General features: G+C 38.3%; 1 protein-coding gene across 2 annotated transcripts in view; it reads right to left on the reverse strand.

The window, feature by feature from the left end:
- Positions 1-25,277, reverse strand: part of HSPA4L (heat shock protein family A (Hsp70) member 4 like) — a 63,257-nt gene that overhangs the window by 30,037 nt on the left and 7,943 nt on the right. For both annotated transcript variants that reach the window (XM_036764895.1, XM_036764896.1), the window contains exons 2-10: positions 20,869-20,926; positions 18,622-18,762; positions 17,529-17,651; positions 13,898-13,997; positions 13,356-13,489; positions 7,307-7,551; positions 7,099-7,175; positions 5,816-5,967; positions 3,070-3,176 (exon numbers count right to left, since the gene is read on the reverse strand). In XM_036764895.1, the coding sequence (XP_036620790.1) occupies positions 3,070-3,176; positions 5,816-5,967; positions 7,099-7,175; positions 7,307-7,551; positions 13,356-13,489; positions 13,898-13,997; positions 17,529-17,651; positions 18,622-18,762; positions 20,869-20,926 (1,137 nt within the window). The remainder of the gene's footprint in view (positions 1-3,069; positions 3,177-5,815; positions 5,968-7,098; positions 7,176-7,306; positions 7,552-13,355; positions 13,490-13,897; positions 13,998-17,528; positions 17,652-18,621; positions 18,763-20,868; positions 20,927-25,277) is intronic.

Genomic DNA, 25,277 nt, shown 5'->3' on the forward strand with positions numbered 1-25,277 from the left:
TCAAACTCTTGTGAAAATCAATGCTGAAAACTAAATATATTAAATAAAAAAAAATCCTCTTAAAAAAAAAAAGAAATCTGGCAGTCCATACATCAAGTTTTTGGTCAGGAAATAGTCTGGAAGCATGAGCAAACAAAAAAAAAACCCAATCTGCCATACAAAACTGTTGTGGTGACAGAGACATTCAAGACACAAACCCAGAAGAAGATAATGATTCCCAAATATCTTCAAGCAAAGTTTCCAAGAATAACATAGCTTAGGCACAAGCTCAATTAGAATTTTTGGAAGAGGCGAAGGAAGAATTTTAAAATGTTTTAAATCAATGAAATGAAAATTGTAGAGGAAAATATTGGAAAAGGAATTAACAGCTTGGTACAAGAAGTACAAAATCTTGCCCAAACAATAAACTCTCTGAAAACTGAAATGGACCAAATAGAAGCCAAAGTGAAAAATAAAAGAAAGAAAATGTAAAGCATTTCATAGGAAAAACAACTGGTCTGGGAAACAAAAGAGAAAGAGTTTAAGAATCTCTGCAAACCTGAAAGGCATGATTTTTTAAAAAAAGAGCCTAAATATGCTATTTCAAGTAATCTTAAAAGAAAACTGCCCAAATCTCTTAGAAGCAGAGAGAAAAGTGAGAAAAGAGAGAAAGGTCATCTTCTGAAAAGAAACCTCCAAAAGAAACCTCTCCAAAATATCACATCCAAAATCCAGAGCTTCCAGGTCAAGGAAAAAAATGCTACAAGCATCCAGAAAGATAAGATTTGAGTTATCAAGGAGACACAGTAAGGCTCACACAAGATATAGCGGCCACCACTATAACGGAGTAAAGAGCTTGGAATGACATTTCAGAAAGTAAAGGATCTAGGTCTACAACCAAAAATAACTTACTCAGCAAAACTGAGCATAATCTTACAGGAGAGTTCCAAGCATTTCTGATGAAGGCCAGAGCAATGGGAAAACTCTGTTCCAAGATCTCTGAAGTGTAAACACAGGTGTCTTCAAGAGGTACAGGGACTAAATAAGAAGAAAGTGCTTATATTCTAATTTGGGGAGAGCATACATGTCATCATCAGGTCCACAGAGGGCATTTAATTAGACAAGGCTTAGGATTAGTTTTGTTATTATCTTAATGGAAAGAGAAGGGAAGAGGAATGGAGGAGGCAGAGGGCAGGAAAGGATGTAAGAGGAATTTGGGGGAAAATTATTTCACATTTTCAGGATGCCCAAGTAGAAGGCTATAAAAAAAACAAGGAGTATGCAGTTCTCATCTGAACTGGTCAAAGGAGGAAAGCATATACAAATGTTTGGTATATAAATACATGTCAATAGGAAAAACAGAAGGGAGAATGAGAGGGATGGTAGATAATTGGGAGATTAGTACTGAACAAAACAAACTCTAAGGATATACCAAAAAAATTAAAGCAATTCTTTTTGATGTGGCAAAGAATTGAACATAGAAGGGGTGCCCATCAAGTGAGAAATGTCTGACTAGGTAACGGGCAACCACTGAAGTTTAGGGGAGAAACGTGGTCAGACCTGAGCTTTAGGAAATTACTGGGCAGCTGGGTGGAGGATGAACTAGAGAATGGAAAGGCTTGAGAAAGGCATACTAAGAGGCTGTTGTAATAATCTAGATGAGAGGTGATGAAAGCCTAAACTAGTTTAATAGCTCTGAGAGCAAAAACAGAAAAAAAGAGATGGAGAGGGAAAACGGCAAGACTTGGCAATGGACTGGTTATGTGGGGTGAGAGAGCATGAAGAATTGAAGACATTTAGGTTGTAAACTTGGGTAATGGGAAGCACGGTGATGCCTTAGATAGTAACAAAGAAGTCTGGAGAAGGAATAAGTGTAAAGATAAAGTTAATGTAATGAAGTCAGAAATATACCTCAGCCTATCCATGCCTGCTGATGACGTGCAACTTAACTTACTCTGTACTACCCGAAACCATTACACTGCTCCAGAGTTCAGAGCCTGACCTCTGAGGGGCATTTTCCATTGCCATGGGGTGATGCTGAGTACAGAAGATGTAGGTATGCTGGGGTAGGGGGCATCTTTCCCAATGGGAGCTGCTGCTTCAGGTGTCTGAGAGGGGGTTGGCCCCAAGGGGCCAACGCTCAGCTAAGAAAGCTTGGACTGGGGAGGGAGTAGACAGAAGGGAGGAGTCTTATGGATATCAGTTGTGTTGAAGACAAATCCCATTTTTTGATTTGTTGATCATATAACCCCGGAAGGTGGTATCAGACCACAGCTTCCACTTTGGAGACCACTGGACTAGATAACCTCTGAGGGCCTATGATCTATGAATCTAAAAAAGAAATCTGATGGGATTTTGCAAGAACTGGGACAGGTATACTCAGGTTGTCTTTTAACAAATGAATTATATTCTAAAAATTCACATAGTATGAAATACAAAAATATTTTCCCTCAGAAACATTATATTAACCAATCAATAACCATTTATTAAGCTATGTACCAGGCACTGGGGGTACTAAAACACAGGTCACTGACTGGGAGTCACATAAAAGCCAAATTTAACTCACAACAGCTGAAAGAGCAAAAATGTTAAATAAAACACTACCCTCTCTAAGACAGTAAAATCTGGTAAGGAAACTCAAAAAAGTTCAGTGTTTTGTTTTGTTCTGTTTTGAAAATACTTACTGAGGAATTATAGGAATGGCTCTTTAGTAGACTGGAGAAAATTTTAAATGTTAAATTTTAACTTGTTTCATTTACCCTATACAGATGTACCTCATTTTGCAAGATAGGAAACTTAATTTTTGTAAACTTTAGTTTAAATGTTAACTTAAATTTAAGTTGGAAAATGTGCTATTTAAAATTTAAATAAACTTGGGAGAAGGCCTACTATAACGAGAATAAACACTTTAAATTCAAATGTCACTTATCAGTGCTATTATTTTCTACATTCTCTTACATTTTGTTTAACCCTTGTTCTGAATGTCCTGATTTCCTGATGTCTTAACTCTTCAATTTAAAAAACTGAGACTCAATTAATTTACTTAACTGATTTACTAGTTTCTAAACATAAGTTTAAAGACAGACTTACCCAGTTCCATCCTCAAAAGATGACTTCCACCTTAATGTTATCGAATAGGGAACAACATCCGTGATGGAAAATTCCCGAACTTTAAAGGCTGGCGAAAGAATTGCGCACTGAAAAATAAAATATCAGTAAGTCTCAAGGAAAAACTACTATTCGTGACATCTTGAAGAAATGCTTTAATAAAGTATGTGTAGTAGCTCAAATCTGAAGTATACTTTCAAGCTACTTCTGATAAAAATTAGTTACTCTGGGAGGACAAGAGGATCAATTTGTCTTCTTTCAAAACCAATACAATAAATGTTGTTTTGAAGTTCCTTAAAAGACAAGGAGGCCCTGGATTTGACTGAATCCTCACTGTTACACTTAGAAACTTAGGAACTGAGGCTCAAGAGAGGTCAGTCGTGGTCATATGTGGTTGTGTAAATAGTGAATTTCACGGGCAGGATTTTGAGCCCTGGTCTTCTTGACTCCACAGCCAGTCCTCTGAACTTCTATCACAAGACTTCTGAAAGCTAGGTGACAGTGGAAACCAAAACACGAAGTCAGACGTCATTCCTGCCGGCTTAAAACATGACGAGACAGTCTAGCAGGCATGAGATTTGAAGGAGTCATTAAGGCTCTTAAATTCCATTTAACTGAGTTAGTGACTCTGGAGTCAGAGGCCCCCATCACTTTACTTGTTAGGTGACCTTGGCCACCCTCCTGATGAGTTCCAGTGGTGGATTTTCTCCGGGATGGCATATCAAATAAAATATCCTGGCACCAAAAGCTCTTCATGAGCTGGCCCTTTCTGACCTTACACCTCACTCCCCTCCATGTTCTCACTTGGTGTGTCTTCTGCAGGAGGCCTTTGCTGGTCCCTGCCCTTTAAGACTACCTTCCATCTGTTCTGTGCAAACTTTCTAGCTGTCATCTCAAACTAACTAGATCCAAACACACTGTACAGCGCTGCGCAGGAGCGGGGGAATGGTCTCACAGAAGGTGCTTGAATCTCTACGTGTGGCAGGCTGGAGAGGACTGGGGACCGAGCTCTATGAATGCCATCTCCCCTGTGAGAATGCCTTTCTTTGTATTCCCAGGGCTGAGCACCACACCTGGCACACACTGACCTCTTCACAAATGCTCGCTGATGGCCTGGAATGTCATCTCCATCTCATGGACTTTTGTTCCCTTATTTGCAAAATGGGAATAATAATTCGTGTGATGCCTCCTGTGTGGGGGCAGCTGCTCTAATAAATCATGGGAGGGAGGAGTACAGATCAGTGATTTAACCATGTAGGGAACCACTGAAAAGTGAAGCAAGACTGGTCAGAGGGGGCTTGAGCTCAGCTCTGCCAGACTCTGGAGCCGGTGTTCAGCGCCCCGACCATGCTGCTTGATTTCTCTGATAACCAAAGATTGGTCATTTCCCTGCAGTGAACGAACACGAACACACACACACACACACACACACACACACACACACCCAATGTGCATCACAATGCCTGATGGCCTCCATAAGGGCTTCTTAATCTGGGATCCAAGAATGTAAACAACAGCAAAAAAATCCACCCCGCAACATTCTGATAAGTCATGTTCCTGAAAAGGGGTCCGCAGGTGTATTAGCAATTTGGATGTGAAGATCTTTCCCACCCATTAAATGTCCAGACCAGAATCTGAACCCTGACTCTTCTCTCTCTGTGTGGCCATGTGACTTGCTTACCTCACAGGCAGCCTAAGTTACATGTGGTGGGAGGAGCTTCCTGACAGGAAAAGGAAGTTATGTCACAGAAAATCAGGGAGAGGGAGGGAGGGAGGGAGGGGGAGAGGGAGAGGGAGAGAGGGAGGGAGGGGGAGGGGGAGAGAGAGAGAGATGTAGGTAGGTTATGGTTGCTAATGGCTGCCCTTGTGATTGTTAGAACTGAACAGGCTGACTTAGCTGTACTGTGAGTTTGTTTGGGAAGACCCCAGCAGGGGATCGGAAAGATTTTGGGATGTTGAGGCTCCATGTTGTGATTTTCTGTATTGAATGTTTCGGGTTCCTTGCTGTTATGATGAAGTGGGCTGACTGGCTGTGGGAGCTGAGCATTTGGTTATGGGATCTGGTTCTCTGGTGTCTGAATAACTGGTTTACTTCTTCTACCTCCTGTGTGGAGAGTCTTGTATACTGTGAGATACAGAACTACATAGGCATTTTGACAATTATCATTTACATTGTTGTTATTGCCTTACCATTTCAACCGGCCAAAGGGGTGACACAAAAAGGGGGACTCAGCCCTGGCCTCAAGAGCCACTGTGCTGCCAACCTGGTGATCAACCAGTGACTCCCCACCTAGCATTGCTCATCCTCAAAACAGACACAGAGCAGAGCAGAACCCCTGTCCACAGGCCCTGGCCTCGGCCTCAGCCCAGCCTCAGCAGCCTGGTACCTGCTGGCAAACCCTGAAGAGAGCCCCGAAGGACTAGGGTGCCCTTTGGCATGCAGTGTCCCAAGAGAGGACCAATGCTAACGAGGCTCATCTCTGGGTTCTTGAGGGTTTACAAAGTATTTCCCTCACAACTCCCTGAAGCGAGTCATGCACATGTGATTCGCCCCATTTCACATATGCAGAAAGTGACTTTGAGATGGGGCAATCTGCCCATGTTGGAACCAGGATGGGAACTTGGGTGTGTGATTTCAAACCGAGCAATGCAAAGAGCCAGACGAGACCAACACCCCTTTTAGCAGGAATGATCTCAGAGGCCCCACTACAGGACAGACGGCCCGTACCTGCAATGCACACCCTCTTGCAACAGCTTCATCAGCGTTTAATGTGGTGCTTATATCTTTCAAAAAGAACTTGGTGATCTGCTCCTTCACCGCAGGGATTCGGGTTGCGCCTCCCACAATTTCTATGCTATTTACATCATCACGGCTCAAGTCTGCAAAAGAAAAGGAAGCTTTTTTGGTTATTGTCTCATCACCTTAAAATATTTTCCGGCACATACAGACAAATACTAAGTGTGTATGCACCTATATATTCACACCAGCTGGCTACAAATTATTCTCAAAAATCTGTTCCTAACTCTGATTCTATAACATACACAAATTAACTGGTAACAAAAGACCAAAGATGAACAAACACATCAAATGTCTAAGCCAGAAATATGGCACCAGACTCTGCTGGGGATTGAAAAAGGATTAGAAGAAACCAGACCCGACTGTAATGAGGAAAAGTCACAATCTGCTATGATAAAAAGTTGGAAAGGTCAGGTCACTTTCACCAAAACCACTCTTCTTGGACAGATTCGTGATGCTAAACACGATCCACAGGCAACCTACTTACATGCTCATGCAGAATAATGCCTCAGAAGACCTGTAACATCACACAACTGAAATGTGAATAGGTTTTAGTCATGAGAATGAGGGGTCCTGTGACTGACAAGCACTGTGAGCAAAGCTTGGCAGCAACACAGAGAGAGAAGAGTCAGGGTTCAGATTCTGGTCTGGACATTTAATGCCTGTGTGACCTCTTTCCTCCGTTAACTGAGAAAGCCAGACCAGAGGGGCCAGGCTACGGGGAGGAGAGACCACTACTTAAAACTCCTTTGTTTTTCACCTAAAAAGAAGTTACGTTTATATATAAACCATTTTGGACACCTGGCACTGAAGGGGGTGATCCTTAATTTTGTCTGAAACAGTTTTTAGAAATGTTTTAAAATAAAGGTAGATGCTTAGTGACCAAAGAAGTTCTATTTTAAAAGTTATTTTCAGACAATAGTTAGAATAAATATTCAAGTTTTAACAAGTAAATATCTGCTTTTGTAATAAAGTTGGTTACCAGAATCATAATTTACTATGAAATAATGCTCTCAGACTTCCAGTCATTTACTTTTATGGATTACAAAAGCGAATCACAGCCCCTGCCTAAACTTTGGCCCCCCCCTTCCCCCCAGGAATAGAAATCGTCTATCAAATTTTTATCACACAGTATTTTTCCCACTTGTACCCAGGCCTTTCCACATTCTAACAAGATAAATCATAATGTGGCCATCAGAGTATTTCCAACTTACTTGCTTGTTCCATTACAGCTTTTAACGGTGGTTCCACTCTGGCCAAGAGAGAAACACAAAGCTGTTCAAACTGACCCCTGCAGGAAAAAAATTCGACTATTAGGCAAAGATAAAAGAATAAGCACAGGGTATTCTGAAGTATTGGAATGAAGAAATCTTAAGTGACCCAAACATCAAATTAATAAACACTTTGGAAATTGAAAAGTACCTGTTCATTTTACTGGAAACATCAAGGTCATTCATGAAACACTCAATGTTCAATGGAAGGTCAGATGCATTAGCACTCATCAATTTCTTTAGTTTTTCACATTCCTGGTATAAGCGCAACAGGGCTCGAGAATTATCTTTCACATTCAGTTTATACTTTGCCTTGAACTCGTCACAGAAGTAATCTACTAAAGCATCATCAAAGTTCCTGCCACCCAGATATGGATCAAAAGTAGTAGCCAAGACCTGGTTAATTTAAAATAGAGAATTAAATGTAAATAGCTTTAACTATATTTGGTAATGTCAAGAGCAGTATTTATCATTTTAAAATACTTTACAAAGGTTCTCAAAGCAGCCATGTAAAATTATTATACTGGTATTAAATATTTGTTGGAGGAAAAAAGAATTAGAAAGCCTCTGTGCTTTGAAAAGATAAATAAAAATAAGCTTATTTAGGACCATTTTCTGGCTTTTTAAAGGTGACACTCAGATCAAGAATGCACCCTGCTCTGGGCAGGTCCCCAGTCACCAGCCTTCCCTCATCCTAGTTCTAGCAACGGAAGATATACTGAGACAAGAAACAGGGGGAATATAAGCATAGGAAAAGAGTAAATAAGACAACCACTTGGTGCAGATGATGGCATGGTTTATAAAGATATGACAATGACTTAATTAAAATACTTAGTATCTACAGTAAAGCAGCAGAATGTAAAACAAATCCACAAAACCCAACAGAAAGAGATAAACAAAGGGCTACCCGAGTAGCTGGGTGGGTGATGCTGCACTATAATAAGAATGTCACTATTCAAGTCCGTCTACTCTCCAATGCCATGTTCCTACTACCAAGGGGTTACATTGTACAATTAGACAATTTAGATAGATAGAATTATATATATGTGTGTAAATGGATAGATATTTTTTCTTCTTTCCCTAAAACAAAAGGTCAAGAATTTCAAGGGAAATACTAGAAAAGGCAGAGAAAAGGCAGGCTGAAGTACCAGTCTCAAACTGTACAGTGCAGTTATAACTATTAGAGCTATTTGACATGGGTTTTCAAAACAGAAAAGTCAATTAGTGGAAAAGATTAAGTATACAGTATTCAAAAACTCTCATTTACTGGGGTTAAGGGCAACAAAAACTTCTGGAAAACTGGCAAGCTGTCTGGCAGAAATGAGGCTTAGATCAACATCTTGCACCACATTCCATAATAAGTTTGGAATGGACATGCAACTTGCATTTTAAAGATCATACTATATAAAAATACTAGTGGAGATTGTATATGCTTCACAACTGTGAGAAAGAGATGAATTCTTAACCACAGAATGAATATGGGTAATTACTAAAGAGAGATAATTCTGAATATGTAAAATTTCTAGCATCAACAAAATTAATGCATCCAAGATAAGGGAAACAGTCCACTGGCAAAAAAATCTTTGTCAAATTTCTCAACTAAGGGTCTGGTATCCAAGATTCACAGACCAAAAGCCATTCCTCAACAGGTAAGTGGTCAAAGGATACGAACCACAACTTCTTTAATGATAAAAAGAAATGCCAATCAAACTGCCCTGATGTTTCACCTCACATTCAGCAAAGATGACAAAAGAGGGAAACAGTCAACGTTGGAGGAGCTGTGGAAAGACAGGTACATTAATGCATGGTTGGTAGAGTTGCAAATTAGCGCATCTATTCTAGAAAGCAATTTGTAATTATGTAAAGAAAGTTGATAAAATGTCCATACCCTTTGATTCAGAGACTCTTTTGATATTCAGTTGTGAATGACTCCTTGTGATCTATTTGGGGATTTCTTGGCAAATATACTTGAGGGGTTTGCCATTTCCTTTTCAAGCTCATTTTACAGATGAGGAAACTGAGATAAACAGGGTTAAGTGGCTTGCCCAGGGTCACACAGCTAGCAAGTATCTCAGGCCAGATTTGAACTAAGAAGATGATGCTTCCTGACTCCAGACCTGGCACTCTATCCACTGTGCCACTTACCTGCCCCCAGAGATTGTACTGCCAGGCATATACCACAAAGAGGTCACTGACCAAAAGAAAGGCTCCAAATATATGCCAAAATATTTATAGCATTACTTTTCGTTGTAGAAAAGAACAGGAAAAAAGTAAATGCCCATAGACTGGGAAGTCAAATTATGGTACATAAATAGAATGGGATATTACTGTGTTGTAGAAAATGATCATGATGATGAATATAGAGAGGGATCAAAACAAAACCACATGCACAATGATTACAATAATGTAACTGCAAAGAACCACAACCACCTGAACTGAATGTTGCAAAATTAGAAAGAATAAACTGGCTCCAAAGACAAGGTATAAGAAGACACTTTCTTGCCCCTCATTCTTTTGCATTAGTGGAGTCCATGAGCGTGGAATATTATAATATTCTTTTTAACGTATTAATCAATCACTCTGAAGATTTTATTTTTCCAAAAACTTTTTTGGCATAGGTTAAAATATAGAAAAATCTATCAGTGGAATAGATTGGGAACAAAACATACAGAGGCAAATTAACATAAGTAGCACAGTGGTCAAATAAAGCTAAAGATTCTATTTAACTAAAGACACACTATTCAACAAAAAACTACAGGAAAATTGAAAAGCAGTTTGGCAGAAAAATTTGGCTTATGCCAAATTCTCATACCATATAAACTCCAAATGAATAAACACTGGATCATAAAAATATTCTAAAGGAAAAAAAATTACTTCTTATAAACCGGCAATAAACAACTGAATCAAGAGAAATGAAAATCAAAACAACTCTGAGCAAAGATAACAAATGAAATAAATTGTTGCAGGGGCTCTGGAAGGACAAGAACATTAATGCAGTATTGGTGCAGCCGTGGGGAAACACCCTGGTACTACACCTCTAATACCTGTGTATTATGAATTGGGCATACCCTTCAACCCTGCAATACCATCCATACGTTTATAATCCAAAGACATCAAAGAGGGAAAAGACCCACCGGCACAAAATATTTACAGCAGCACTTTTTAGTTTTAACAAAGACACAGAAACAAAGGGAGACGCCCATCAAATTGGGGGATGGTTTATGGTATAAAAAATGTGATAAAATATTATTGCACCATTAGAAATAAGAAACACCTGGAAAGATTCCTATAAACGAATCAAAGCAAAAGGGGAACATAACGAGACTACACAACTCTCAAAGGACATTAGAGCTCTGCCGAATGCAGAGGGAAACCCGTACTTGGAAGCTGATTGAAGCAGGCCTCCCCACTTCGGTCAGAGGATGGTCATTTTCAGACATAATTGATGGATGAACTTATTTGTTACATAGCAGGGCTTTCACTTGGAAGAACACCAAGCTGTGTAAGGAAAGTGGGGGTGGGGGAAGAGATACAGAAGGAAGATCCAAAGAGGACACCAACAAGGGCAGGAATGGTGGTGCTGTTCTGTTAAGCTAAATAGAGCCTTTAAAAAAATCTATGAAAGAGATTCACGATTTCCTATGTAAATCTTTCTTTCATCTTTTTATGTATAGAAAAGTTCATGTTGTTTGATATTTGTCAAAGTTCACAATGAAAAAAAAAATTGGGAAGGAAAAAAGAGGGGATGCTATGTCTAAGTACTAGGCTTTTAAGTCTATTTCTTTGATTTGTGAGATTCAAGTAATTGTCACTTTCACTACGTCTTCAACCCACAGAAAGACATTTTTAATTCATTCATAGCTGATTCTAAAGAATTATTCAATATATAATTCTCCCAAGAGTTACAACTTTTTAAGAAATTGCTTTCAAAAATAGCTGTAAGGAATATAAATATTAGAAAAGTTAGACAAATAATTTATCCTAAGTCTTAGAAAAAATAGGTTTCAAAAAGAGTGTCCTTATTCTCAATCATGTCTTTTTCAATTAAATACATAACCTATTAAAACATGACAGGTCAAAGAAACCTTTCAATTTCAAGATAATCTTAATAACTAAGGTTTTACTGTAGTAATCTGGTGTGCAGCCTTAAATTTCTTAGATGAGCTCTGAGGTGGGGGTGGGCATGGGAACAACATAAAAAAATTTAGTGCTAAAGAAGCAATATCATATCCAGCAATAATGAAAACAATGGAGATGTGAGAATTGGGGGGAGGGGATGTTTGAAGCACCAGGGAGAGACAGGTTATGGCTGCCTTTCTGCATCCCCTCTTCTTCGCTCCACCCTGAAAAAAGGTAACCGAAGAGAACAGCAGGAGTTATCACAGGCAAGGCAGCTTTCAAAGTTCTATGTTGTAGTGAAAAACGTGATCCAACTCCAGAGAAAGAACTGGTAGAGTACGAATACAGATCCAGGCATCCTCTTTGGAAGCTTTCTTTTGGTTTTCTTTCCCAACATGACTAGTATGGAAATACTTTGCATGACTGCATATGTAAACTATATGAAACTGCTTGCATTCTCAATGAGAGAGGGAGGGAGAGATTTTGGAACTCAAAAATGTTTTTAAATGAATATTAAAAAAATTTGCTTTACATGTAATTGGAAAAAAAATAAAATATTTGAAAAAAATTACACGTTGAATTTGTAACATACTTAAAAAGAAAAGTATGATCTATATGAGAGTCAGTTTCATGCACAAATTCTCTTATCCTGTTCATGTCTATGAAAATGCTCATTTTATCCAGAATTTGTTAAAACTCAGATAATAATAAAATAGCAAAGTCGACCCCAACAGAAAAGAACATAGAGCCAAGGTTAAAGACAAAGGAGACAGAGTATCCTGGCAACAAAGATAACATAGTAGGAGGGTAAGAGGTGGAGGGAGGCGACTCAGGAACCTGATCTGCATCCCTTCTAGTTGAGAGTTTCTGGGTGAGGCACCAACCTCAGTTTGAGTTTCCTCATCTAAAATGGGGGCAAGAACACTTGGCCTGCCCCCCCTCACCCCCCAAGAGAGACCAGGCCCCAGGACTACTTTCACCTCAGCACTGAGCACAATGCAGGGCCTGAGGGCATAGCTCATTAAGTGCTTAATAAATGTGCCTGGTTGGCCTTGAGGTACTTGTCTGGAATGTGAGAAAGCCTGAGCTTGTAGAGTGTGAGCCTAGTAAAATGGAATAACCTATAACATATAAAATTATAATATAAAGACAGAAAAAAATGATGCCCATCAACTCCTGCTTAAAGCATTCCCAGGAAGAACATTATATACATACATATATATATTTTAAAGCAAAAGTAACTTGGTGTAGTGACTAGATTAAACCATGAAGTTTAAAAACTACCAAAAAACCGAGTTCAATTGCCACTCGGATCCCTCTAGAATCTGTGAGTAGCAGAGAAGATTCTGACTTGGCCCAGGGGAAAGAAGCCTCTTGACTGGGAGGGGGTTCCCTATGCCAATGAAGGCACAGGTCCAGTCTTGAGAGGAGGATGTATAGGGAGTTGGCCTTAGAGACCATGAGAATTCACTTCGGTTCAGGCTCCCAACACCTCCTGATATGGGGAGTCTGGTCAAGTCACTTGAGCCCTCAGTGGACTGGGCCATTTCCCAACACCACAAGTTATAGAAGAAAGGCTGACCTGTACTGGTCAAGGGGTTTCCTCCTCTAGAGATTTCCTACATCAGTTAAGTCAGAAGCCTAGTTCCTAATCCTATTATTATAAAAAGGCTCATTACTATTTTATCCTCTTAAATGATTTTTTATTGATATTGATGCCTGCACCAGAGCCACCCCCCAACTCTGGACTCTGTACCCTGCGGTGCCAGGCTCTGAGGGGTGAGCCCTCTGCCTGCTGCCGTCTGTACATCAGCAACCATATCATGTCCCTCCTCAACCCTCCCCCGGCCTTAGTATCTTCTCATTCCTCTTTCCAGCCTCCCTTTTGGGTTGTGTTCCTATACTTGAACGTAAGCTCCTGGAAGGCAAGCCTGGCTCGCCTGTATCTGCAGCCCCAATGTTTAACAGTATCCAAAAGGAATAAGTGCATAATACATGCTTTGTATACTACCTTTATTAAACCAATTACATGGACTCCTTTTTAGTAAGACAGTAATAGTCAAATGCAGAAAACCTCTCACCTTAAGTTTTCCCTTGTTAAAAGCACAAACTGAGACTTGGTAGGCAGAATGCCCCATATCGATAAATACAACATTTCTTGGTTTCTCCTCTAAAGGTGGAAGATCTTGCTTATAAATTCCATATGCAAGTGCAACTGTAAAAACAAAAAAAAATTTCTAGAATTTCAGCCATTTTGCACATCAAGAACCACTAAATTATTTTAACAGTTTAAAATTTAATGCGACAAGAAAACATTATTATTTGTGAAGGGAGGGAATTTATTTTTGATAATCTACCAACTCATACTTCATTCCATTTCTATACCTTGACCAATAACATTGCCATACCCCTTAACATTAAAAAAAAAAACTAACACCCAACCACTGAGACATCCAAAGATATTCTGCTTAAATTAGCAGTTAACTATTCCCAACCAAAATCCTTATAAAATCAGCACATCAGTGCTAAGTCTTGAGGATAACCAAATTCACTGCATTTACTACAAAAAAAAAAAATCAGCTGCACATTTTTGCTAATGACTTTCCCATCAGTGAGCATTTACCTGCAGTGGTTTCATTCATCAGTCTTAAACAATTTAAGCCGGCGACTTGGGCAGCTGCCATCACGGACCTTCTCTCAGCATCAGTAAAGAAACTAGGAATCTGGCATTTTAGAAACAGAGAGTAAATATGACAGTTCTAATGTAACAGCTTACCTTTAAGGTTTCAATTATACAAAGGGCAAAATAATGGATACATCTCATTATACATATTAAGGCAACATCAAGAATCCACTTAGACTCATTAAATGAGAAAAAAATACCAAATCTTGTTAAAAATCATAAAATGTACATCCTATAAGGATTTGGACAGAACTTAAAAGCAAACTGAAAACAGAACATAAAAGTGATTTAATTTTCAAACAGACATAACACACCAACAAGGTCCAAAAGATCTAAAGAATAAAATCTTATTCCTATCACTAATGATGCTGCTAATGACAACAAGGACGATGGCTATATTTATGAAGCCCTTACACAACAATACCGGGAGGTGGACGCTGTTACTTCTATTTTACAGATGAGAAAACTGAGGCAAATAGGATAAAGTGACTTGCCCAGGGTCATACAGCTAGCAATTGTCTGAGGCCAACTTCGAACTCAGATCCTCCTGACTCCAGGCCTGGGGTTCTATCCATTGTACCACCGAGATGTTAACATTTCAATTCTCTTAAAAGTAAGTGTATAACAGCAATAATATAACAATGATCAACTGTGAAAGTCTTAGTTACTCTTCTCAGTACAACGATCCAAGTCAATTCCAAAGGACCTATGATGTGACATGCCATCCATACCTCCAGAGAGAGAGAGAACTGATGAACTCTGAGTGACAACTTTTTACTTTCTTTATATTTCTTGCTTTTTTGCAACACAGCTAATATGGAAATAGGTTTTGCATAAAAAAGTGTGCAGTTTATCATTCTATTTTATGTTTCTTTTTCTTGTTAGTTATTAATTCTACAATAAAATATTTTAAAATTTAATTAACATACCTGAAAGCCTGCCCTAAACCCCAGAAATCAGAACTCTTTGATCTATCCAATTATCGATGAATTTTGTTCAATAATGAGCACCAGTGAAAAGTCAGACTTAACAAATGACTACATTTTACAATAAAGTAAACAATTTCATTCCAAATTATGTTTTGGAAATCCAGACTTTACTTTTGTATTTACTTAAAGTAAGGTAGGTATAGTTGGGTGAAGATAATTAATTATTTTTTGGGGGGGGTGGTGTTGTTTGGGGTTTTTTTGGCAGGGCAATTGGGGGTAAGTGACTTGCCCAAGGTCACACAGCTAGCACACGTGTCAAGTGTCTGAGGCTGTATTTGAACTCAGGTCCTCCTGACTCCAGGGCCAGTGCTCTACTCACTGCACCACCTAGCTGCCCCAATTAACTATTTTGATGTGAATATATTAATTAATATAAATTAATATGAGGCACATGTCTATGAATTCTCTTACGAAGCTGGAACACTATGATATTAACTATCTAGGGCCTGTTACCAATTTCTTTAGTAAAGACTGGACTTAATCCTAACACATGCTCTCCTGATGGAAGAGAAAGTATTTAAGGATTGCCATGATTTCTGAGCCTTTGTACTCAGTGCTATAGCAGAAGTTTAAGAACAGGGGCACTGATTAAGTGGCAATACATCCTTTCTTTAAAAAGTAAACCTTCTTAGTAAGTCGCCAAACTTGAGAAGGATCTCAATAAGAGCAAAATCATAGGTCCCATCCTGCTAACCTTTTATTTAGGAAAGTTCTGACTTATGTGTCCTAAAGCTAGTGACGACTAAGCTTCTTTGCAAAGAAGCTAGCTACCCTGTGAAAAAATGAAGTAGCCCCTGCACTGATTTCTCTACTGTCCCACTCCTCCTGAGCCCTTTTTGTCTAAAGAAAAGAACAGGCTGAGCAGCCCATTCTCAAGTACAACGAAGGAGGGGCAGAAACATCTTTCAGTGTTAACGGCCTGTCTGGGCCATGGCCTCATCACCCAAACAGATCAACGTGCGCCTCTCATGTTGCGGGACCATCTCCCACAGTTACCACCAGCAGGACCTTGGGCAAGTCAACCAACCTCTCTAGGACTTGGTTCCCTCATCTCTAAACAGGAAAGGGGGCAGACTTTGAGTAAACCAAGCTCCAGGGCAGCACTGGGAAAATACACAAAGGAGGAGCTACTGGCTCTGCCTTCGAGGCTCACATCTTTCTGAGCACGTCCTCAAGAAGAGGATGAGGTGGAGAGGAAAGCTCATCCCCTCTTCCTGGTACTCTCCCCTGCTCCAATTGAGGCCTCACCACCCCTCTATAGGCTTTCTCTCCCTCCCCAAAACATGGGGTGCTGCTGCAAGATTGGCACTGGCTCCCAGCACCCCCAAACTGCACACATCTCCAAATCAGAAAATGGGAAATCATGGAAGAATGGCAGAAACATGAAGATGTCTTCCATAACCACCTACTGTGTCAATATGGTACTGTAGTCTTCAAACTGGGCAGTGACGACATATGGAAGGAATAACTCTCCCCTGCCCCATTCTCAAAGGACTCATCAGAGGATCACAGATTTAGAAAGAGAAGGGACCTTGGAGGTCATCTCATTATTTTATTTTATAGTGGAACCAACTGAGGCCCCCAAAAGTTAAGTGACTTCCTCAGGCCAAGATTTGAACCCAAGTCCCTGACTAAATCCAGCCCTCTTTTCACTGCATAAGAATCATGCATATCATGATTCTCCCAGTCAGCTCTTTTCAGGAAAGAAGTCAAGTACTTAATAGAAAAGAACAATTTTATGCCACTAGTGTAGCATCCAATAAATCACTGCTTCACTGCCTCAAATAGCACTCTGTGTTCTAAAGCATAAACAAAGCTGTCTCACATCCCAGGCTTGCTTTAGGGAATACAGAATATGCTAGGAGGCATGCCCCATTGATTAGGAAGGCCTATAAATTAAATAGCAATCTACCTTCTAGAGCACAGGCTTTACATGCAGAATTATGGTTTGAATGTGTTATATCCTATGAAAATCCCAGTTTCTCTTGGAAACCATCCCCCACTTAAAAAAAAAAGAGAGAGAAAAAAGGATCCATTGTCGCTGATAATTTGGGGGGAGGGTGAGGCAGGGACAAACCTGTGGTGCAGAGGTCTCAGAGAAGGGGCTAGGTTATACTGGAGGTATTCTTGGGGATTCAGCCACTGAAGGCACCAAGATCTATTGGCTAAACATGACTGACATGTTGAAAAACTTCAAGCTGTACAAAAATGAATTTTTTTCTTCCTTTTCTTAACACTGGAAGGATCAGACACAAAACCCGATAGAAAAAAATTTTATCATCATTTTACTTTGAAATAAAAAGTTTCATCATCTCTCTATTTTATTTGCCTTATGGATAAAAAAAAAATAAAGAAATGCTCTCCATCAATGGACACTGCTTGGTCCCTCAAGATATTCTTACATGTTGAAAAAGGAAGCTAACTGGATCTAATGGTCATTTACTGGGTGAAGACACTAATCCAACAAAAAAAATCTTATTAAGACTAACACTTTACATAAGTCACCTCATTTGAACCTCCCAAAAACCCAGTGGGGAAGGTGTTAATCAGAATATCTGATCAAAGTATATGGTACAACTTACTGAAATCACACAATCTGCCACAGGCTTCTTCAAAGCATTTTCTGAAGTCTCCTTAAGCTTGGCCAATAGCATTCCAGTGACCTGCTCGATTGCAAAAGGCCTTTCTTCTTCTAGGTACCGTACCTGAAAGAAAGGAAAATATCAGTGAGCAAAACAAATAAATATTTAATGAACCTATCAAGTTACATCCAGAAAATTTAAAAATAAATGGATAAACTAATAAGAACTTGAAATACAATCTTTAAAAGATTCATTTCAGCATAAATGGTTTTTTAAAGCCTTATTTCTCCTCCATTTTCACAAAGATGATATTTGTTGCTTTTATTTTTCAATAACAAAGGCAAGAAAAATATACAACAAAGCCATAAATTCTGTGCTAAGTGAGTCTTAACTAGAATTTTCTATATCTGCAGGCCTTTGGAGTACTTTCCCTCATAAAATATATGTTCAAAACTTTTGTAGAAAAGAGACTAAAACATGAATTTCAATAATAAAAAACAAATAATTAAAAAATAAAAAATAAAGCTGAATATTGGTAAGTTAAGAGGAGCTAAGAGAAGGTATTTTAGTCTCAAGGCTATATCATGATAAAGTAAATAGAGCTCCATGCACAACAGCTTTAAACATAATGTTCCTTTTTTGCAAAGTAAACACTGATATCTGCTTTAAAAAATCTTAATTCAGAACAGCTTAAATGCTATTCAAAAATGCTTTCCTTTATTTAATACCTTTAACACATCTCAAGATGTTTCTGCAATAATTACCACAAAATTTTCAAAGGCAATCCACAAACCAGCTTGGTCCTTTCCATAATTAGCTATAGCTCTAATTCTCCCTAACCCCCTGCAATTACTCCAAAGTCTGCTTTATTATTAAATTAAACAAAATAATAATCACTCAGAAATAATCTTTGCCTTCTCAAAAACCTTATTCAAAAAGAGGTCTATGTACTTTTAACCATTTAAATAGAAAGGAACTGAAATTTAGGTGAAACAATTTTAGCTGTCAAGAAAATGTGACTAAATAGAATGACTTGCTCATAGTTAGATCTTTTCAGTGATCAAGGTTATCACGTTGCTGCACTGGGAGGTACCTTAACTCCTGTACTTCCATTTGGCATTTTCTGAAGCTCATAGGGAAGCTTGACCCTTTCAGTTTGTACAATGGGATCGTCAAAGGACCGGCCATGAAGTTTTTTGAAGCCATGTAATGTATTTCTTACATTTGTAACAATCTGTTAAAAAACATAGTTTTATTAATCAAAGTATACTACCAGAGCTTTGCCCTTTACAAGTAAAAAGTAAAACTCCCATTTTCTGCATATCTAGTTTTAAGATAAAACAAATTTGACTTACTTATGTGCATTAAGAATAAGTTAAAACGATGAATTATACAACAATGGTACAAATATTTTATTACCCCACAGCTCTTTAAAATTTTTATTAATTATTGGTTTGATAAAATACAGAAAAAGTTGAAAATAAATGTATTATTCAAAAGGAAAAGTTTGTCAATGTTAGGGTTTCTTTCATAATCATCTATATGTCGCCATCTCTTGCCAGTTATTTTTCATCTTTTCCTCTCCTTTTATTACTTATAAAAAGAAAAACAACGTGGGAGAGTGGATAGAGTACTGAACCTGGAACCAGGAACACCTAGGAAACTCAGATCCTGTTCCTGACGCTGACTTACTGGCTCCATGACCAGTAGTAGCTAAGTAACAATCTCAATGACGTTGGGACAACTCTTAAGTTTCACCACAGTAACAAAGCCACAGGTTGTTTCTAGCTGTTATTGCCACCAGCACTCCCCTTCCAATCTCAGCCAAATTCTCCCGGCCCTCAAAGTAAGATTCATGTTCAGCACATTGTTCCCAACATGAAAGGTCTCATCAAGTCCTAAATCTATGATCCCATGAGACTTTCAGGAAAGCAGGATTCTTTTAACTAGGTATATGCCCTATAAGGAACACACAACTTTAAAAAATTCAGTGAATAACAAATCAAAATACAAATTGCCATAATTTTCGATCAAAGAGAGCAGCCACAACTTTCAAATCTAAAAAGGAAACCAGAGGTAACACAGTACTACATTTACCATCATAAGACTGGAATACTGCTATCTTGCCTAAGACCATCAAGTCAGCCCGCTGTTCCCTCAGAAAGTGTAAGAATGAATTCTGAGATGTATCAGAAATTCAGCCAAACTATCATGTCCATATGCATCAGGCTTGGGTGAGCTCAAAGCCCAATTTTAGAGTGGAACTGACAGCTTAATTTTCATCCAAATTGAAGAAATACTTATGGGAAAGCAACCTTAAATATTTGTTGAAATTACAAAAAAAAAAAAAGGTTAGATACAAAGAAAGATAGGGAAAGAAAGAAAAAACATCCCCAGTTCATTTATATAACTTAAATAGAAATTCCACATACAAATATAAGGGGACCTTCAGGATAATAAATAGTTAATTAAGTCTGTATATTGGTAGTAGGGAAGGGGGGAAGTAAGGAAATTCTCAGGAAAATCAATGCTATTTTACTTTTTCTTTTTAATAAGAGAAAGGAAAAGATTCAGGTTCACATTAAAATTCAAGAGAACTCAAGAGATTTTAAAACTGAAGAAAATAAGGCTGAAAGGAAAATTAGCTATATTAAAGTATAAAATAAGGTTTTTTAAACTGATGAATAGACACCACAATCCAAAAATGTTTAAAAATATCCTCTATATAAATTAGCGGTAGCTTCAATTATTCCCATCTATTATGAAGTTCTCTTAATTGACTATTTCACTTATTCCTAATATCCTTCCCTTAGGTGGAGCTTGTCAGGAAACCCTTCAGGCATGCAGATGTGGCCTTAGTACCACAGCATAAAATATATAAATCTTAACATCTACTAACAATGTTTTAACACACATTAGCAGCATCAACCCCCTAAATTCCCAATTATTTTGAAAAAATAATTGTGAATTATTCTGACCAATATAATCAAATACACTATACTGATCATACTATAGAGCAAAGAAAAGTAACTGGAAAAATTTCTAGGTTAACACTAGTTTCAGGCTATGTTTATGCTTCATTCAGGCTTGATTTTGCGGGGGGGGGGGGGCGGTGTAAAAAATACAGTAATTAAGAATTAAAACACTATAGTCAAAAACCAAATATAACACAAATTTTAATTATAGGTTTTGTTTTCTTTATTCTCCCTTTTCTATTTATACAATTAATAAGGATCCCCCTACTTACCCTAAATAAGATTTCCCCACAATTCATGTAATGCCCTATTTAATTCAAAGGAATATGTGACTTTAAGCAACCACTAAAATTAAATTAATTTACCTGGCTTTTGGCTGCATTCCCAATTGTTCGAGTTTTGGATCCTAAAGATATACAAGCCCTAAAAAGGAAGAAATAGTCAGATTTTACTAAAAGTTAATAACAACTCTGGAGGGAAAGCAGGTAACTGGTTAAAGAAAAACAAAATCAATCTTCTTCTAGTACTTTTGTAATTTATTGTTATGCACTTGACTATAAAAATCAACTTTTCAAGGACTGATACAATTATGTAATTAATGAAACTAATAAACTATCCAAACATTTAAAAATGGCAAATCCATTCTTTTATTTGTATCTAACAAACTTCCTCCATAAGCCATGAAGCCCAAAACACAGAATAAAGACAATTTATAAGAGAGTATAAAAAAAGACAAAAGACCAAATCAATTATGTAATTTCCTCTTCAATCTAAACTGCGGAACAATCACAATATTTGTGGTCCAAATCTTTATTGTCAAGTTTATTGCTACTATGTATAATTTTAGCTATGAAAAGCAGATTCAATGTCTTGTATTTCACAAACAAGAACTTCCATATGACCCCAGAAAGTTTACAGTATCACGGTTCTGAACAGATTCAACAATTATACACCCTGAAAACCTGCAATCTACTAGCACTCAACGCCCATCCGACCGGACACAAGGCTGTACTAGATGAGGCTCTTGCTTTCAAGGAGCTGTGATCTGTCTCAAAGGGGAGGGAGGACACAGGTATATACGAATTAAGTAGGAAGCAGCCTAGAGGAATACAGAATAAAAAGGGGACAACAATCGGCTGGGCTGCGGACAGCAGGCCTTAAAAATATCACCAACCAAAGGATCATAAAGAAAAGTCCATAAAACCTTAACATTTAACACAGCAATGATGACAGTAGCTGATCCTCACAACAACCCAGGTGGTGTTATCATCTCCATTTTACAGATGAGGAAACTGAGGCAAACAGCGGTCGAGTGATTTGCCCAGATTCACACAGCTAGTAACAAAGTAGAATAAAAATGACTTAACTGACCAAAAAAACCCCTCAACCCCTTAACCCACCAGGACTCTGTGGGCTCTACCTACAGCACTGCTACTTTTCACTTTGTTTTTGTGTGCACATGCAGGTTATTTCCATTTCTGCAGTTTAGCTTTGCTTAATGTAACACATCTTTCCATGATTCAGTGTATGTTCAATATTCACCTTTTTATGACATCCTAATATAACAACAACTCATCTTCCGGAGTCCAGATCCAGCCTCACATACTAGCTGTATGACCCTGGGCAAGTCACTTAACCCTGTTTGCCTCAGTTTTCTTGTTTGTAAAATGAGCTAGAATATGTAAGTTTCTTGAAGTTATTAATAAAAAGTCTAAGTTTTCTACTGTTGAGATAGCTCAAAAGAAAAGTAACAACATGTATGACTGGTTTCCTTTGTAATCCCAAGTATTTTATTTTATACATTAAAAAACATTCTGAAGAGGGGTCCATGGGTCTCACCAAACTCTCAAAGGGGTCCCTGACATAAAAACCATTAGAAGCCGCTGCTTTATAGAATCTCCTAATTAGATAGCTTAAGACACAAAGCAGAAGTGAATCTTGCTCAGAAAATTAACTTGTTGGAGATACACGATCAAGAAGAATTTGACTAACACTTCTAAAAATTCAACTGGCTGGAGGATATTAACGCATCATTTCTAGCTTTTCTAAATGCCATCAATGGCAAGAGCCCTAATTATCTGATGAAATGTTAAAAATAAAAGTTTACTGCTGGCATGTCAAAATTGTAAACATCTGCTGAGAACTAAAATAATAAATTCTTATGCCTTGCAACATTGTAACAAAACAAATTTAACATTTTCATTTTACAGATTGGGAAAATGAGACCCAGAGAGGTTTTTAACTGACTGCCCAAGGTCCTGCACCTTGAAAGTAATAAAACTAGCACCAAAGCACAGGTCCTGACTTCAAATCCAGGTAATTTTCAGAATAGGAAAAATAAAACTTATTAACTTATCACAGTATAATCCATTCAATGAGAATCAGTTCATCTTAAAAAGTTTTATTCTGAACTTCAATACCCCTAGCTCCTCCCCACAAAAACCACTTCTGGGCGGCCATGAACCTCCATCTCATGCTGCTTGGGATTGCAAAACACAGACTATATTCTACAAGTTACTGTAAAAACTGTCCTCCTTGTCCATGCTTCCTTTGGTTCTTTTCTGTGCATTTTCCCCCATTCAATTTTACGTTTAATTCCAGACTCCCTCCCTCCACCTACCTCACCCCCTTCCCCACCCATTAAGAGTACAAAATCCATTACCAATATGAAGTCAGGCAAATTAAATTTTCACAATCACCATGTTATGAAAGAAAGAGAAAAAATAAGAAAAAAATGCTTTCACTGGCACTCAGAATCCACCTCTGCTCTCTCTGGAGGGGGGCAGGGTGTTTCCTCACGAGTCCTTTGGAATTGTGGTAGGTCACTCTATTGATCAGTTACTAAGTTTCTAAGCCTTGATTATCTTTACAATATTGCTATTACTGTGTGAACTGTTCTCCCAGTTCTCTCACTTCACATCAGTTCATAAAAATCTTCCCAAGTTTCTCTGAAACAATTCCCCTGCATCATTTCTCATAGCACAGTAGTATTCCATCACAATCATATGCCTTGACTTATCCAGCCACATCCCAATTGTTGAGTATTACCTCAGTTTCTAATTCTTTGCCACCACAAAAAGAGCTGCTATATTTCTATACATATGGATCCTTTTCCATTGGGAAACTTTGTCTTCAGGGGACATAAAATGAAGGATGTTACCCACTGTAAAAGATGTTTCAACGGCCCTCCTTCTTTTGGCATCACTATAGCTAACCACCCTTTGCCCTGACCCTGCCTCCCCCAATAACAGAGAAAAGGTAGGGTGTGGGGAGGAGAAACCCTTGTAACATATAACCAGTCAAGCTAAGCAAATCTACAGTGGTTGCATCCAAAACTGTCTCTCTGCACCTTGCCTCCAGTACCTCTCTGTGAAGAGATGGGCAACATCCTTCATTTTATGTCCCCTGAAGACAGGTTGGTCAGTGCACCGGCCAGTTTTTCAATCTTTCAAAGTTGTCTGTTACAATGTTACTATCCATGAATAAACTGTTATCTTGGTTCTGATCACTTCACTCTACATCTGTTCATACTCTCCATTATTCTCTGAAATTATCTTTCACCACTTCTTCCTGAGCAATGATATTCCATTATTCCTACACCACCATTTATTTGTCCAGCCATTCCCGAATTGTATAAAGCAATCTAAGGTACTCTTCCCTTATGTTCTAGTTGTTTGCTTTTTTTTTTCTCCTTTTACTTCCTTAAGAGTCAGGATGAGAAAGTTTATTTTCCTTAGTTATCCCATCCTTAGTATCATTGTCCCTTGTAACCTGCCCCTGGTTTTCCCCCCCATGTTGAGTTTGATGCATTTCCACAGCAAAGCTGTTTCAGTTTACAGCAAGGTTCATCTAGTGTTCATTTCCCCACTGCTTCCCTTCATGTCTGTATGTTCTTCTCAAACTCTCCCCCCCCCATTTATGAGAAATAGCAACCACCCCCCTCCACACACACACTAGTGCAATTCTTCCTTTTACCCTCCATTCTTTCCTCTCTTAAGCTCAGAAAAGAAGCACTCTACCCCTCAGGATGTTTTCCTTCTTTAAATCTTTTGATATTATTGATTTTATTCCCTCCATTTAAATCTCTTTGAAGACATTAAGGTTTTGAAAGGATACTGGTTTCTTCTCCAATTAGAATGTCATCACTACATCATCACACAGTTTCTTTCTAACTGCTCAAAAAACTTTATCTAAGTTTCTCTGGACTCTTGGGTTTGTATTTCAAAGCTCCTACACAGGTCTGGTCTCATTACAAATGTTTGAAAGTCCTCTTTTCTATTAATGGCACATTTTTTCTCCTATAAGAGATAAAGTTTTACAGGATAAGTTATTTGTGGTTATAAACCTCTCTCATAGTACCAGTTTCCAGGTCTTGCGTGATTCTATGGTCTCAATGTGTTAACTGCTTCATTTTCTCTGATGTGGGCTCTGAATTTTTTCTCTAACATTCCTGGGACTTCTCCTTTCAGGAATTCCATCTTCATTTTGCCTTCTGCTCCTAATCATCAATTTGGGCAGTTTTCATTTTTAGACCTCCTAAAATGTAGTTTCCAGGCTTTTTAATTGATTTAATTGAGTCTAATCATTCTCAAATACTCTCTTCTTGATCTGCTTTCTAGGTCCAGTTGTTCTCAAAATCTGACCTTTTATTAATCCCTCCCTGCCCCCATTTTGATTTTGTTCTAATTTTTTATTGCAGTCTCGTGTTTAGTCTATCCTCATTTCCAGTTAGTCTATCACTTGAGTAAGGTTTACTAAATTCTGCGCTAAGCTA

This window comes from Trichosurus vulpecula, chromosome 6 (assembly GCF_011100635.1).
Source record: "Trichosurus vulpecula isolate mTriVul1 chromosome 6, mTriVul1.pri, whole genome shotgun sequence".
Lineage (NCBI taxonomy): Eukaryota > Metazoa > Chordata > Mammalia > Diprotodontia > Phalangeridae > Trichosurus > Trichosurus vulpecula.